At 40.0% G+C, this 13,586-nt stretch overlaps 1 protein-coding gene across 6 annotated transcripts in view; it reads right to left on the reverse strand.

Moving 5' to 3' along the window:
• Positions 1–13,586, reverse strand: part of LOC127567551 (cAMP-specific 3',5'-cyclic phosphodiesterase 4D) — a 938,945-nt gene that overhangs the window by 546,397 nt on the left and 378,962 nt on the right. The window contains exon 1 of one of the 6 annotated variants that reach the window (XM_052010575.1): positions 8,064–8,583. The exons of the other annotated variants lie outside the window; for them this stretch is intronic. Within the exon in view, the coding sequence (XP_051866535.1) occupies positions 8,064–8,332 (269 nt within the window). The 5' untranslated portion in view covers positions 8,333–8,583. Of the gene's footprint in view, positions 1–8,063; positions 8,584–13,586 lie in introns of those variants that run through there. 6 annotated transcript variants of the gene reach the window in all.

Genomic DNA, 13,586 nt, shown 5'->3' on the forward strand with positions numbered 1-13,586 from the left:
AGGGTTCTATGCTGCACACAAACAAGACAGAGCAGAGAGGATACTCCGCCTGACTCCAGACTTGATGGAGAAGCTATAAGTTTCCCACCCATTGATTTGAACTGCACTACGGATGTCTGTGTAGATGTCATTTGGATCCAATATCTAATTCCCTCCCAAAAGCTCATTTTGGAGAGCATGTCCATTATGTATGTGTGTGATATCCTGTTGAGGGCCTTCTCCTGGTCCAAGCTGACCAGGCAGATATCCTCCCCTCTGTCCTGCACATGGGTGAAGTAGTGCAAGGCTGTCAAAGACTTTCCTGCCCGGTATAGCACAGGTTTTTCCCAGCTGGACTGCCTGTCCCAGAGCAGACTTGACACGATTGATAGGCTACTCAGCCGGCAAGCAGTTGCTTCCAAAGATTTTATTCGTGTCAAAGGAACAGATGGTTATGAGGGATTGTTAGGCATGGCACATCTTTCAGGAGTTATTGGATGGGTAGCAGCCAGTTAATAGAGACGAGAACCAGTCTTCAATCTAAGATAAGAACAGCTGCATGAATACACACCATTATCTGCAGAGAGCCAATCTTCAAAGCAGTGGTAAAAGAAGGCTGTTTTGGGGTCTAGATTCCCAATAGAGATGTTTACTAATGCAGAGGTGTTATCCTTAGCTGAGATGTGCTCCTAGTGTAAATATGTAACTCGATGGAACCACATGTCTACACCCAGAATACCGAAGTAAACTATAATTGTGACTGTTGAAACCATATTTACTCACTTCCAGTTATCTTTGGGCTTACAGAGTATTAAAACTCAGTGTATTTTTGAGTTCAGGAAGTTTCTCTAGAGTGTGTCTCCAAAAGAGATAGATTCTCCAGAATGCCTGCTTATCATACTGAATAAAGACCTTTATACCCTCAGTTCCAGACTCCACATGGCTCATTCACAGTCACAACAATGTGGAGCCCAGAAGTATACACAATACTACAGGTAAATACATACCTGGGCAATGCAAGTCCATACCTGTTTAACAAGACTTCCTAATTTTTATATTCAAAATCTATTTCCAAAGCAAATTATCTCATTTGCTTTCTTAACTAATCAGCTTGTCCTTCTATCTTCAAAAGCCAACAAAATGCCATCTCTGTAAAACTGGTGGAATGCAATACAAATTTAATTTTCTGTTATGAAGATTCAGCAGTGTAGATGCTAAAGCAGGACCAAGAAACTTGTCACATTCCCATTTGAGGATGCCTTTCTCACAAGAGGAATCTTCAGGAAAGGGGACAACCACAACCTGGGAATTCTCAGATTTTGCCTGGAGGCTCTGGTAATTGATGAAAATTACTGGGATTCTGGAAACTTCCAAGTGATCTCTTGGTCAGGGTTTCCATTTCTCTTCTGTTACTTTTTTTTTACTGCTCTTGTTAATAGAAAAGCCTCATGGGAGAAACTCTAAAAACTCTAAAAACATTAAAATCTTTAAAGTGGACATACATCGTCCACTTTAAAGGTTTTAATGCAAGAGCCACAAATCACTGAAGATCCAAAATGTGTGGAAAGCAAGAGGGGAGGAGATGACTGTGTCCTGGACATGGTAACACCAAAAAATAATGTTTTGTTTTATGCTTTTTTGTTTAAAGGTTCATGTATTTTCCATAAAAGTCTCTGTTAGATCCAAAATACAACTGTTTTATTTAACTATTATATTTTAGTGCAGAAAGTCCTGTAGAGTTTAATCAGAGCATATATTGCTGCTATTTGTTACATTTTATCAATCACATTGAGTCATAATGTCATACAGCACAGGAACAGCCCCTTGGACTCACCGATTGTGCACCAACTATCAAGTACCCACTTACACAAATTCTACTCTGATTTCATTTTTATTTTTCCCATGTTCCCATCAATTCGCTCCAAATTCTACCACTCACCTACACAATAGGGGCAATTTATAGTGGTCAATTAACCTACCCACTCACACAGGTTTGCGACGTGGGAGAACACTGGAGCACCCACAGGAAAACCACGTGGTCACAAAAGGAAGTGCAAACTCCAGACAGACAGCAACATAGGTCAGGATTGAACCTAGGTCATTCGAGATGTGAGGCAGCAACTGTTGTTCTACAGTGCTGCCCATTCATCCTATAAATATTTTGAATTTATTAACTTTGTTCCCTTATCTATTGAAGTTCATTTTCATTTCTCATCAATTTGCATTCCTGCATAAACTTGATGAATTTTCTTTCTCTCCCCAGAGTCATTTAGGTACCACATAAACATAAAAAGTCCCAGCACTTATCCCTGGAACATCCAGGTCGCCACCTCCTACTCTACTAATCTACCTCAACATACAACTTTGCTACTGCCAAATTTTAATTTAAACTAGAAATTCTTCAATACCTGTGAACTTTATCAAACTTTTGGATGCAACAACAATAAACAACATCTGCTGAAACCCACCATCCAGGGTATTATTCATATAGGGTATTGAATTAGATTATATAATATTCAATAACCTTAATCTGAACAATTAGGCAAGCACGAACCTTTTCCCAGGAGGCCACACTCAGTCACTACTAAAATTCTGTACTCACGCACCACATTGAAGAAATAGGCTTGGACTGAACAGAAACGGACAACACACTGTAACCATGAGAAAAGATCCCACAAGAATTGAGAAGCTGCTAACACACCACAAAAGGGGAGATCGATTGTAAGAAAATTTTTGATGGCAACGGCACAGTAAAGAATGGCAGTTGAGAAGGCAACACATTTTGGTGAAAGATATTTCAGGGCCACTTGATTGGTTAATACATGTTAGGGTGTTGTGGGCATGCTATGTTAGTGCCGGAAGCGTGGCGACACTTGTGGGCTGCCCCCAGAACACTCTGCGCAAAAGATGCATTGTGTTTCGATGTACATGTGACTAATAAAGATGTCTTATCTTATCTTAAAGCAGCAAGTTAGGTACTCTGTTAAATGTACCTTTCCCCATCTTCCCGACTGCAAAGGTACTTCTGAACATTCTTCCATTGAATGCTAGTGCAAGTGTTTTCTACAGAATGGCTCATATTCAAACATTCCTGTGGGAGCAAAGAAAAAGCCAGAGCTATAAAAGTTGAGGGTGATGATGACCTTGACTGCCATTGGCAAAGATTGAAGTTGTTTATAACCACAGAGGTTGAGTTTGCTTTTGATGTTACATAATTAAGCGTATCATCTAAAAGTCATCTGAATTATTCATTTTGGTGATTCAAAAAGAGAACCAGAGCTATCACATCCCATCGAATGTTTGGTCACCTATCTTCATACTTCTCTTTACAATTTTTATTTATTTTTAACAACAGCCTACTCCTAGCTAGATGTTGCCAAGATGTTATTTGAGCAGGTCCTACCAGTATGCCCAAAACAAGTAACTGATTTTCCACACTTCAACTATACAAAACTTGTTCACTTAGTACCGTAAGATGTTTCCAAAGCACTTCACCCTGAAGCAAATTTGACACATCAGGAAGTGTTAGGCTCAATGACCAAAAGCACTTTACAATAATTCACTATTGCAGTGCATGAAAAGATGGCAATCAATATACACATAGGAAATTCCCAAACAGCATGAGGATAAAGGCCAAACAACCTGCTTTGACAATGCTGATTTCACATTTGGCAATAACAGGGAAGAAATGCAATGGTCTTCTTTAAATGGTGCGATGGGATCTTTTACATCTAGCTAAAGGATCAATTGGAGCTACAGCTTAACACCTCCCATGAAAGTCGGCACATCGAATGGGCAACATTCCTTCAGCACAGAACTGGAATGCCAGCCTAGATTTTGTGCCAAAGCCTCCAGAGTGGAGCTTAAATCCACAATCTCCTGACCCTGAGGTAAATGTACACTATACCCATTGAGTATTGAAAGCTGCATTCTCAGAAATTCAGAGGATGTGAAAGGCAATGCATGAGTGCTTTATTTTCTTTCTCTTTCTCTAGCTATTCCTAGCAGATTATGGAGACAGAAGAAAGACTGCAGATGCTGGAAATCTGGAGCAACACACAAAAAATGCTGGAGGAACTCAGCAGGTCAGGCAACATCTATGGAGGGAAATAAACAGTCAACATTTTGGGCCATGCCTCTCCCACCTATCTTCCCCCTCTCACCTGGATTCACCTGTCACCCACCAGCTTGTGCTCCTCCCCCTCCCCCTACCTAGGAGTATTCTATAGGCCCCCTGGTAGCAGTAGAGATATAGAGGAGCAGATTGGCAGGCAGTGTTTGGAGAGAAGCAAAAATAACAGGGTTGTTATAATGGGAGACTTCAACATCCCAAATATAGACTGGAACCTGCTTAGTGCCAAAGGTTTAGATGGGACGGAATTTGTTAAGTGTGTCCAGGAGGGACTCCTGACGCAGTATGTTGACAGGCTGACTAGAGGGAATGCCATGTTAGATCTAGTTTTAGGAAATGAACCGGGACAGGTGAAGGATCTATTGGTGGGTGAGCATTTGGGGGACAGTGACCATTGCTCCATAACCTTTAAAATTGTCATGGACAGGGACAGGTGCAGAGAGGACAAGAGGATTTTTAATTGGGGAAGGGCGAACTATGAGGCTATAAGGAGAGAACTTGGGAGTGCAAATTGGGATGTCCTTTTTGAAGGGAAATGTATCATGGAGATGTGGTCGATGTTCAGGGATCTTATGCAGGATGTTAGGGATAAATATGTCCCGGTGAGGCAGAGAAGGAATGGCAGGGTGAAGGAACCGTGGGTGACGAGAGAGGTGGAACAACTTGTTAGGGAGAAGAAGGTAGCGTACATGAGGTATAAGCAGCAAGGTTCAGACAGGGCCCATGAGGAATATAGGGTAGCGAGGAAGGAACTTAAGAAAGGGCTGAGGAGAGCTAGAAGGGGACATGAAAAGGCTTTGGCTAGTAGGGTTAAGGAAAATCCCAAGGCCTTTTTCAAGTACGTGAAGGGTAGGAGGATGGCTAGGGTAAAGGTAGGTCCGATTAAGGACAAAGGTGGGAGAATTTGCCTGGAGGCGGCGGAAGTGGGAGAAGTTCTCAATGAGTACTTCTCTTCGGTATTCACCAGGGAGAGGGGTCTTGATGACTTGGAAGGGAGCGCTGGTAGGGGTAATGTTCTCGAGGTTGTAGATATCAAGAGAGAGGATGTGTTGAAGTTGTTAAATAATATCAAGACAGATAAATCTCTGGGGCCTGACGGGATTTTCCCCAGGCTGCTTCGAGAGGCGAGGGAGGAGATTGTTGAACCGCTGGTAAGGATCTTTGAGTCCTCGTTGTCCACGGGGATGGTGCCAGAGGATTGGAGGGTTGCGAATGTTGTCCCCTTGTTCAAAAAAGGTAATAGGGATAGGCCAGGGAATTATAGACTGGTGAGTCTCACGTCTGTGGTGGGTAAGCTGTTAGAAAGGATTCTAAGGGATAGGATTTATGAACACCTAGAGAATCATGGACTGATTAGGGACAGCCAGCATGGCTTTGTGAAGGGAAGATCCTGCCTCACAAGCCTGATAGAGTTCTTTGAGGAGGTGACCAGGAAGATTGAAGAGGGCAGTGCGGTGGGTGTGGTTTACATGGATTTTAGTAAGGCGTTTGATAAGGTTCCTCATAGTAGGCTTCTTCAGAAGGTCAGAGGCCAAGGGATCCAAGGAAGCTTGGCTGTATGGATTAGGAATTGGCTTGCATGTAGAAAGCAGAGGGTTGTGGTGGAAGGAGTGCCCTCGGATTGGAAGGCAGTAACTAGTGGTGTCCAGCAGGGATCAGTTCTGGGACCTCTACTTTTTGTGATATTTATAGATGACTTAGATGAGGGGGTGGAGGGCTGGGTTAGTAAGTTTGCAGACGACACTAAGATAGGCGGTGTTGTGGATAGTGTGGAGGGCTGTCAGAACCTACAGAGGGATATTGATAGGATGCAGAGCTGGGCTGACAAGTGGCAGATGGAGTTCAATCCGGAGAAGTGTGAGGTGGTACACTTTGGAAGGACAAACTCCAGGGCAGAGTACTGGGTAAATGGCAAGGTACTTGGCAGTGTGGAGGAGCAGAGGGATCTGGGGGTTCATATTCACAGTTCATTGAAAGTTGCCTCACAGGTGGAAAGAGCAGTTAAGAAGGCCAATGGGATATTGGCTTTCATAAATCGCGGGATTGAGTTTAAGAGCCGCGAGGTGATGATGCAGCTTTACAAAACTCTAGTTAGGCCACACTTAGAGTACTGTGTTCAGTTCTGGTCGCCTCATTATAGGAAGGATGTGGAGGCATTGGAGAGGGTGCAGAGGAGATTTACTAGGAGGCTGCCTGGATTAGAGAGTATTGAATATGAGGAGAGGCTTAAGGTGCTAGGGCTTTATTCACTGGAAAGGAGGAGGATGAGAGGAGACATGATAGAGGTATATAAAATATTGAGAGGAATAGATAGACAGTCAGCACCTCCTTCCCAGGGCACCAATGCTCAAGACGAGAGGGCATGGCTTTAAGGTTATGGGTGGGAGGTTCAGGGGAGATGTCAGGGGGAGGTTTTTCACCCAGAGAGTGGTTGGTGCATGGAATGCACTGCCTGGGGTGGTGGTGGAGGCAGATATATTGGACAGGTTCAAGAGCTTGCTGGATAGGCATATGGAGGAGTGTGGGATGGGGGGATATGCGGGAGGAAGGGGTTAGGTAGTGTGGGGGTGTTTTGATGGACGGCACAACATGGTGGGCCGATGGGGCTGTTTTGTGCTGTATGGTTCTATGGTACCTTTTTATTTTGGCTTTTGCCCTCTCTCTCTGATGAAGCGTCTTGACCCAAAATGTTGACTGTTCGTTTCCCTCCGTAGATGCTGCCTGACCTGCTGAGTTCCACCAGCAGTTTTTGTGTGTTGTTCTAGCAGATTATATCTGTTTATTCTGTCCACCCCATTTGAGAAATGCACACCAATAATCCCATAGCATTGCCAATTGGAAAAATAATGGATCTACAAGTGGATGCAAAGCAATAAAAAAAAAATGGGTGTCAGGCCAGGCTGGGTAGCAAGCATAAGCCTTAGGGGAAAGCACTTAATGCCAGTAAACAAGCAAGTAGCTCAGATGAAGAAGACTTTGGTTGTTGGAAGGGAGCAGCAAGTGGGCTAAGGATCATACAGCCCTTCCCAACCTTTACTTGCTCATTTCAATCTATCCTGGGCAAGGTGATTTCACCAATAGAATTTCACACTTCTGTATTTGTGACTATCAAAAGCATGGTGTGTAAGGAATGTTGGAAAGCTGTATTTTACTGTTTCATGATGCAGTGTCTTCATTCATCTGTAGAGCACACCCATACTGCAAAATGAATAAACCCAGGTTATACACATGGAATTAGTTCATTTGATCACAATAATTTGTAGCTTTTGAACTGAACTGCCTGGTCAAAACATTTTTTTTCCAATGCAAATTGTGATTTAATGAAATCCAACATGGTAAAGAAATTCTCAAGTTCGAAGCTGACAGCTCCAAATCCAAAATTCTTCAGAGAATATACTAAGAGGCTATAGGCAGCACAGCAATTTTTTTGTAATAGCAATAATTTCAAGCAGTTTTTAGATCTGATAATGTTGACAGAATTGCTAATTGATGCAACTTATATTGCTGTTGGTGATAAGTCACCTTATAGAACATATCATTAATGTCTCTATGAACACACGCCTCATTTAATCTAATTTACATAGCCTTCTCTTTTCACAATTTTTGCTAACATAAATTCTTAAGTTAAAAAAACAAGAATGAAACACCTCGGCAAGGTCACTGTGCTCATTAAAGGTTGGTGGGTTATTTACATTACTGTTACTGCACCTTGAACTTTGGAGGAACAATAGGGGAACACTGAATAAATCTGATTTTGTGGATTTAACATGTATTATAATTCCAGCAGGCTGTTTGGGAAGGATGCAAGTGAAGGTCTCATGACAAAACAAAAACATGCAATAATTTATAATGCACTGCCAAAAATCAAATAAGCGACAGGTTTTCACGAAGCAAAATGCACCTAACTGTCCAAATTCAGCCTATACTGCAATTGGAATTAATTAATTCTTACCAGGTATGAGCCACTGTAAAACGACGCTTTTGATTATTGTTTTTCAGCATCATTCTTCGGAGAAGTCGTGGTGAATTTCTGGGTGAAATGTTGGGAGATAATCTGGGGGAAATGGAGGATGATTTCCGTGCAGCTTTAGCTTTTTCATGCCCCAGCAAGTTTCCACTCATGATCTTCACAAAAGCATCATTTAATAAAGGATGTGGACGAAATTCTTTTCTTGGATCAGGCGTGTTTGCGATGTCCTGACTTGTTGCTTGTGCTGCCATTATTTTACCAAAAATCTCACAAAAAAATCTTCTGAAACAGCCAACAAGTCAAATGACAAAAGATGCTTTGAGGATAATTCTTTGTGCTAATCAGAATACGTTGATATCAATGCATAGGTTTGTTAAATTTCCACCACGAAACGTTTCTAGCAATCTGCTCAAATGTCTTCACTTCAGTAGGAATTATGATTCTGAGAGAGTGTAAAGAGTACAAACGAACTGTAACAGAATATGCAGATCAGTTCCACAGGAACCTATTACAGCATGGCAAGCAGCAGAAAGAAAGAAGCACAAGGGTGAACACACCCCTACCACTGTCAGCATAATCTAGTAGTCAATCAAATAGGCTAAAACCAGCAAGTCTGGTCTCACGGCTTACTCGCAGTTCTGCATTTGCAGGGTGCTTGGTACAAGGAACCCATCATACATTTAAATAAAATACTGCAACATTACATAATTTTTAACTCCTTTGGGATGCTTTTCTCAGTCGCTTGACCCTTCGCTCTGTAATTTACATTTGCAGGAAGTGAGTGCCTTGACAACCAGAAAGTAAACGTTTTCCTGTCGCTGTAAAACTGGGCTTTTGTCCAATAGAACTTGATTCAATCGACAGCACCAGGGAAGCTCCTGTCACTTAACATCTTTTGTTCAGAATGTCATATCCATGAAGATGATAAATCTTCGTATATTTTTGGAAGCAATATGACTACATTATTGGTTTACCTTATTCAATAATATTCCTCATAATGACAAATTAATTTTTGACTTCCCTCTTAACAGAATTTTCTAAATTACTTATTGCATTATCCTCTTCTAAACCCTGCATTCAATTATTTCAATGGAGAACAGTACTCAAGTGTAGGTTCAATAAAACATGAAATTTATAGATAAAAATTGCACGGCTATTTCAAGAATCACAAATATATTTGCATTGGCACTGACTGGCATGCAAAATTAAGAAAAGAGAAATGATGTGCAATGCACCTGTAGAAGCTCATGTACAATTACTACTAATGGTAGTAAATCTGACAAATTTTATTTGCAGTTGTAATTTGTATTAAATAAAACCAGCAATAAAATAAAACATTAAATGAAACAGTTTTAACTGGATTCTAAACAATTACCTTTTATGCTCTTAAACCAATACATTAAAGAATGCTTATCGTGCATGAGTGAAGCAAGATGTCATCCTAAAGCATAGCAGATTTTGCAATTGAGGAAAAGCTGTAGCAAAGATAGCAGAGAAAACTGAAGCTGAAGGTAGCAAATTGGAATTAGATTTTAAAATGTTAAAATAATTTAGAAAACTATGTCATTAATATGTTTGAATTGAATATTAACTACATTTATACAGCTTCAAATATATATGAGCAGAGTTGAATATCTAAAAATCTGAAAATCTAACATTTTAATTTTAGAAGAAATATAATTTAAACCATTGCAATACACCATGCCATACTATTTACATAGCCTATTTCTTGCTGGTTCATTGTTTTTAGGAATATCTGTATTATATTTTAAGGCAATTGTATTGCACAGCAATTCCCACATTTAGGATGTCAGAACAAAACAATTATGCACCAACAGCAGCAGAATCTTAGCCCTGTCCCAACATACTCCACCTGGAACCATGTCGGGTGGTTGGCTACTAGGCCACAAATCACCCACACAAAACAAAAAAAAATTAAAATTCAGACTTCAGGGAAGAGAAGAGATTGTGTTCTGTAAATGTCACTATTCTGACTGCAGATTAAATAACCTCAAGAATTTACATTAGGTATGAAAAGAGTTATCCCTAAATTTCCCTATGTCAATGTTTAATTTTCAACAGTACAAATTCAGATATGCTTGAGCTAAGGATTCATTAAAAAAGGCTGATAGATTAAGTATTTTATTTCCTTTTAAGTCAAAAGTATGAAAATTGAACAGGCTTAAAATTTTGAAGTGTATTCAATCATTTTCACACATATGTACTTTTAAAAAACTCACAAACTGATATTGATGGTCTTATTATCCAGCAATGTTACCAAGTGATTCTATCAGTGACGATAGATGATGAAGTTGCCAGGTATGACAACTTGTATTTGATTAGCTGATTTCAACTAGGACAGTGGCAAGGTCCAATAATTAGAGAACTTCCCTGGTGTTTTGCAAATAGTGCCACAGGAACTTTTACATCCTCTAAGACATGTCAACAGCACTTCTAACAATCAACAGACCTGGTATTGTGCCAGTGTGTCTGATTAATGCTCTCTGTGATTAGTGATGATCCCCCTAAGTAATGAGAAAGATCTCCCAACAACATTTCACCAGATGGTCTGGTGCTGCCAGTGGTTATAAACTGAATGGCTGGCTTGGAAGGCTACTTTCCACTTTTCAAATTAAAATGTGAGGTAAAGCTCATTGAATGGATTGCAATAGTGACACCTGCCACCACTTTCCTATGAGTATTTGATGATGCACTGCTGTACAATCTGCAGGATTATATGCCATCATGTTAGGATGGTGTAAAATATCACTGTATTTGACTGTACAATGCATCAGTCAATTGTTCTTTCATAATGTTATTACTATTCCCCTAAGCATATGAAATCCCTTAAGTTTACACTTAAATACAGATCTTTCCAGACTAAATATTTCCTGCAATTAAAGAAATATTCCAAGATAGCCATTTACATCTGGTTGCTATAATTTGGCTCAACTTCAGCTTTCACTCTCTCCATTCTGGAGATGTGTCAACCCTCTGCTTAACCTTTTACTGCCTCTGTGAAGGACTATTTTATGTTCTGCTCATTGCTATACCATATCTGTGAATATGCCTAGCTTCTCCACACCTGAAAAGAAAGGATATCATTTTGCAAGAAATGAAACAGTAGGGATTAACCCTTTTGAATACTAAACATCTTTGAAACTTCCATATTAGTTAACTGTCAACAATGATTTTTATAGTACTGATTCAGAGGTGGATCTCCAATGTAGACTGCCATTTAAGTTGTCACATTCTCATGTATTGCAGAAGGCATACATTTAATTTCTTCATAGCATTGAAGAAGTCTGGATAACTTAACTTTAAAGTCAAATATCAAAAAATGTCCACATCCCTGAAAGAAGCAAGCCAATCCCTCTTTGTAAATAAACTTTATTTACAAACTGTAAAGCTCTGTGTTAAATATACCTATGTAACATAATTTTTCAAACTTCTCTGGTTACAGGAACTATGCCATGGGATTGGAAGGCTTCTATTGTAGAAAAGGATATCGAGAAAGGACTTACAGTATAGGCCAGTCAGCTAAAGTTAGGCAACTTACGGGAAAATTTCTGTGAAGCTGTATGATTCATACCTTATGAAGGCACAAACTAATCAGGGTGAATTTGTGAAAAGAAGATTGTGTCTCACTAATTTGAATTTTTTAAAAGGTAACAAGGAAGGCAATGAGTCTGGTGCTTTAGATGCAATTTAGATGCAATGTATGGATTTCATTGAGGTGTCTGACAAGAACCCACTTAGGCTCATCGGAAAAATAAAAGCTCATGGTTAAAAGAGAAGAGAAAGAATTGACAGATCATTTTCTGACTGGGATCTTTGCAACACACAATGGGGTGCACCAGAGCTCAGTACATTTCAACTAATTTAATTCAATCAGAAATACTACATTAGGGAAGGAGGCCATTTGGCCCATGAAGTCCATTCTGGCTCTAATCAAGAGAATTCTAGTTCATGTCCCCATCCATAGATTTGCAATGTTTCTGTTTTCAACTACTTATCTAGCTTCCTTTTGAATGGCATCAGTTAATTTTCCTCTCTTACTCAATAACACCCTATACTCCTGTCACCACAACTTGTGTTTTAGACCTGAAACATTCACTAAATAAAGTTTCTTGTCATGGCACTTTTAGTTACCTTGCTGATCAATCTCATTCTGTTCTTTGCTTCTTGATCCTTCCAGCAATGGGAACAGTTTCTTTCTACTCTAGACATTAATGTGCTTTCTTCTTCCCTGATCCAATTTGCCTGCTTGCTCCCTGGTTACTTCTCCAACCCCGAATATTTTCCTCCCTGATTTCTCTCCCTCCCACTGACCACCCCTCCCCACCCAATCATCTCCCTCATGCCTATGGCAGCCATGAAGGAATCTCTCTCTTGCAGTATCCATGGAAACACACAAATAACATTGTTGCCATGAGCCTAATGAGCAGCAGTTTGTTAGGACATGCAGGTCAAATATTAACATGTCTTAAAGTATGCTGACCACTTTCTTAAGGCAAGGATTTCCCAATTATATAATTTCTTTTGATGACTTCATATTTGGCATTGGCACTAACTTTAGCACACCAGAAAAGCATGCAATGCAATTACTAGGCGTTTGTGTGTTAATGTCAGGTTAACGTTTAAATATTCCAGTGCCAGTCTCAACATGCAAAGCAGGAAATAATATAGAGGAAAGAATACCTCAGACATTCTGGTGGGACACACAGAACCCGCAACTCACACACTATCTCTTTCTCCTTTAGGTGGGGCGGAAGTACAGAGTGGTAGGAAGGCAAACACTTTAATAATATCTTTGTCTTATGAGATCCAAGTCTTTGCACAGAGTAAATTGAGTGGATTTTGTCAGAAGTTTAAAGTCAACACTACCAAAGGAAAATAAATCCCAAATCCCCCCAACACCCCACCTCATGATTCTGTTGGTGGCACCTAGACTTAACAAAGAGGCATGAGATACTTCGTAGAAAACAGGCAAAATTCACAATGCAAATTGAGTCTAGATTTGGAGCACTATTTCCATTTTCTAAGTAGAGATACTGTATATCAATTGTTTTGGCCATTTGATACTCTGAAAAAGGTACAGGAGTCACATGCATTGTCATTTGCTGAAGGCAAAGAAAAGCTGCTCAGGTCTCAGTATCCTACACTGCCATCTCACCAATCTCATTACTAATGCCAAAGTGACAGAAGAAAATCTACTTTCTTTATCAATCAACCTTAATTACCACACTAAAGAGCTTGTGAGGAATTTTAAAATAATCAATTAATCATTCAAATAAAGATGTTAATCTTATTCTAATTAAGGACTGCTTCAGACATTGCTAATTATCTATCTACTACTTTTGTTTTTATATTTCCTGGCAGTCTTGTTAGTTGGTGTCTGTCTTGGCCTATGTGATAACATGTCACCCTTGTCTTTATAGCTGTCATGGGGTGTTCTGTCTGCTCGGACAGAAGTTTAACTCCATATATTAGTCCAAGAAGCAT

Source organism: Pristis pectinata, chromosome 2 (genome assembly GCF_009764475.1).
Source record: "Pristis pectinata isolate sPriPec2 chromosome 2, sPriPec2.1.pri, whole genome shotgun sequence".
Lineage (NCBI taxonomy): Eukaryota > Metazoa > Chordata > Chondrichthyes > Rhinopristiformes > Pristidae > Pristis > Pristis pectinata.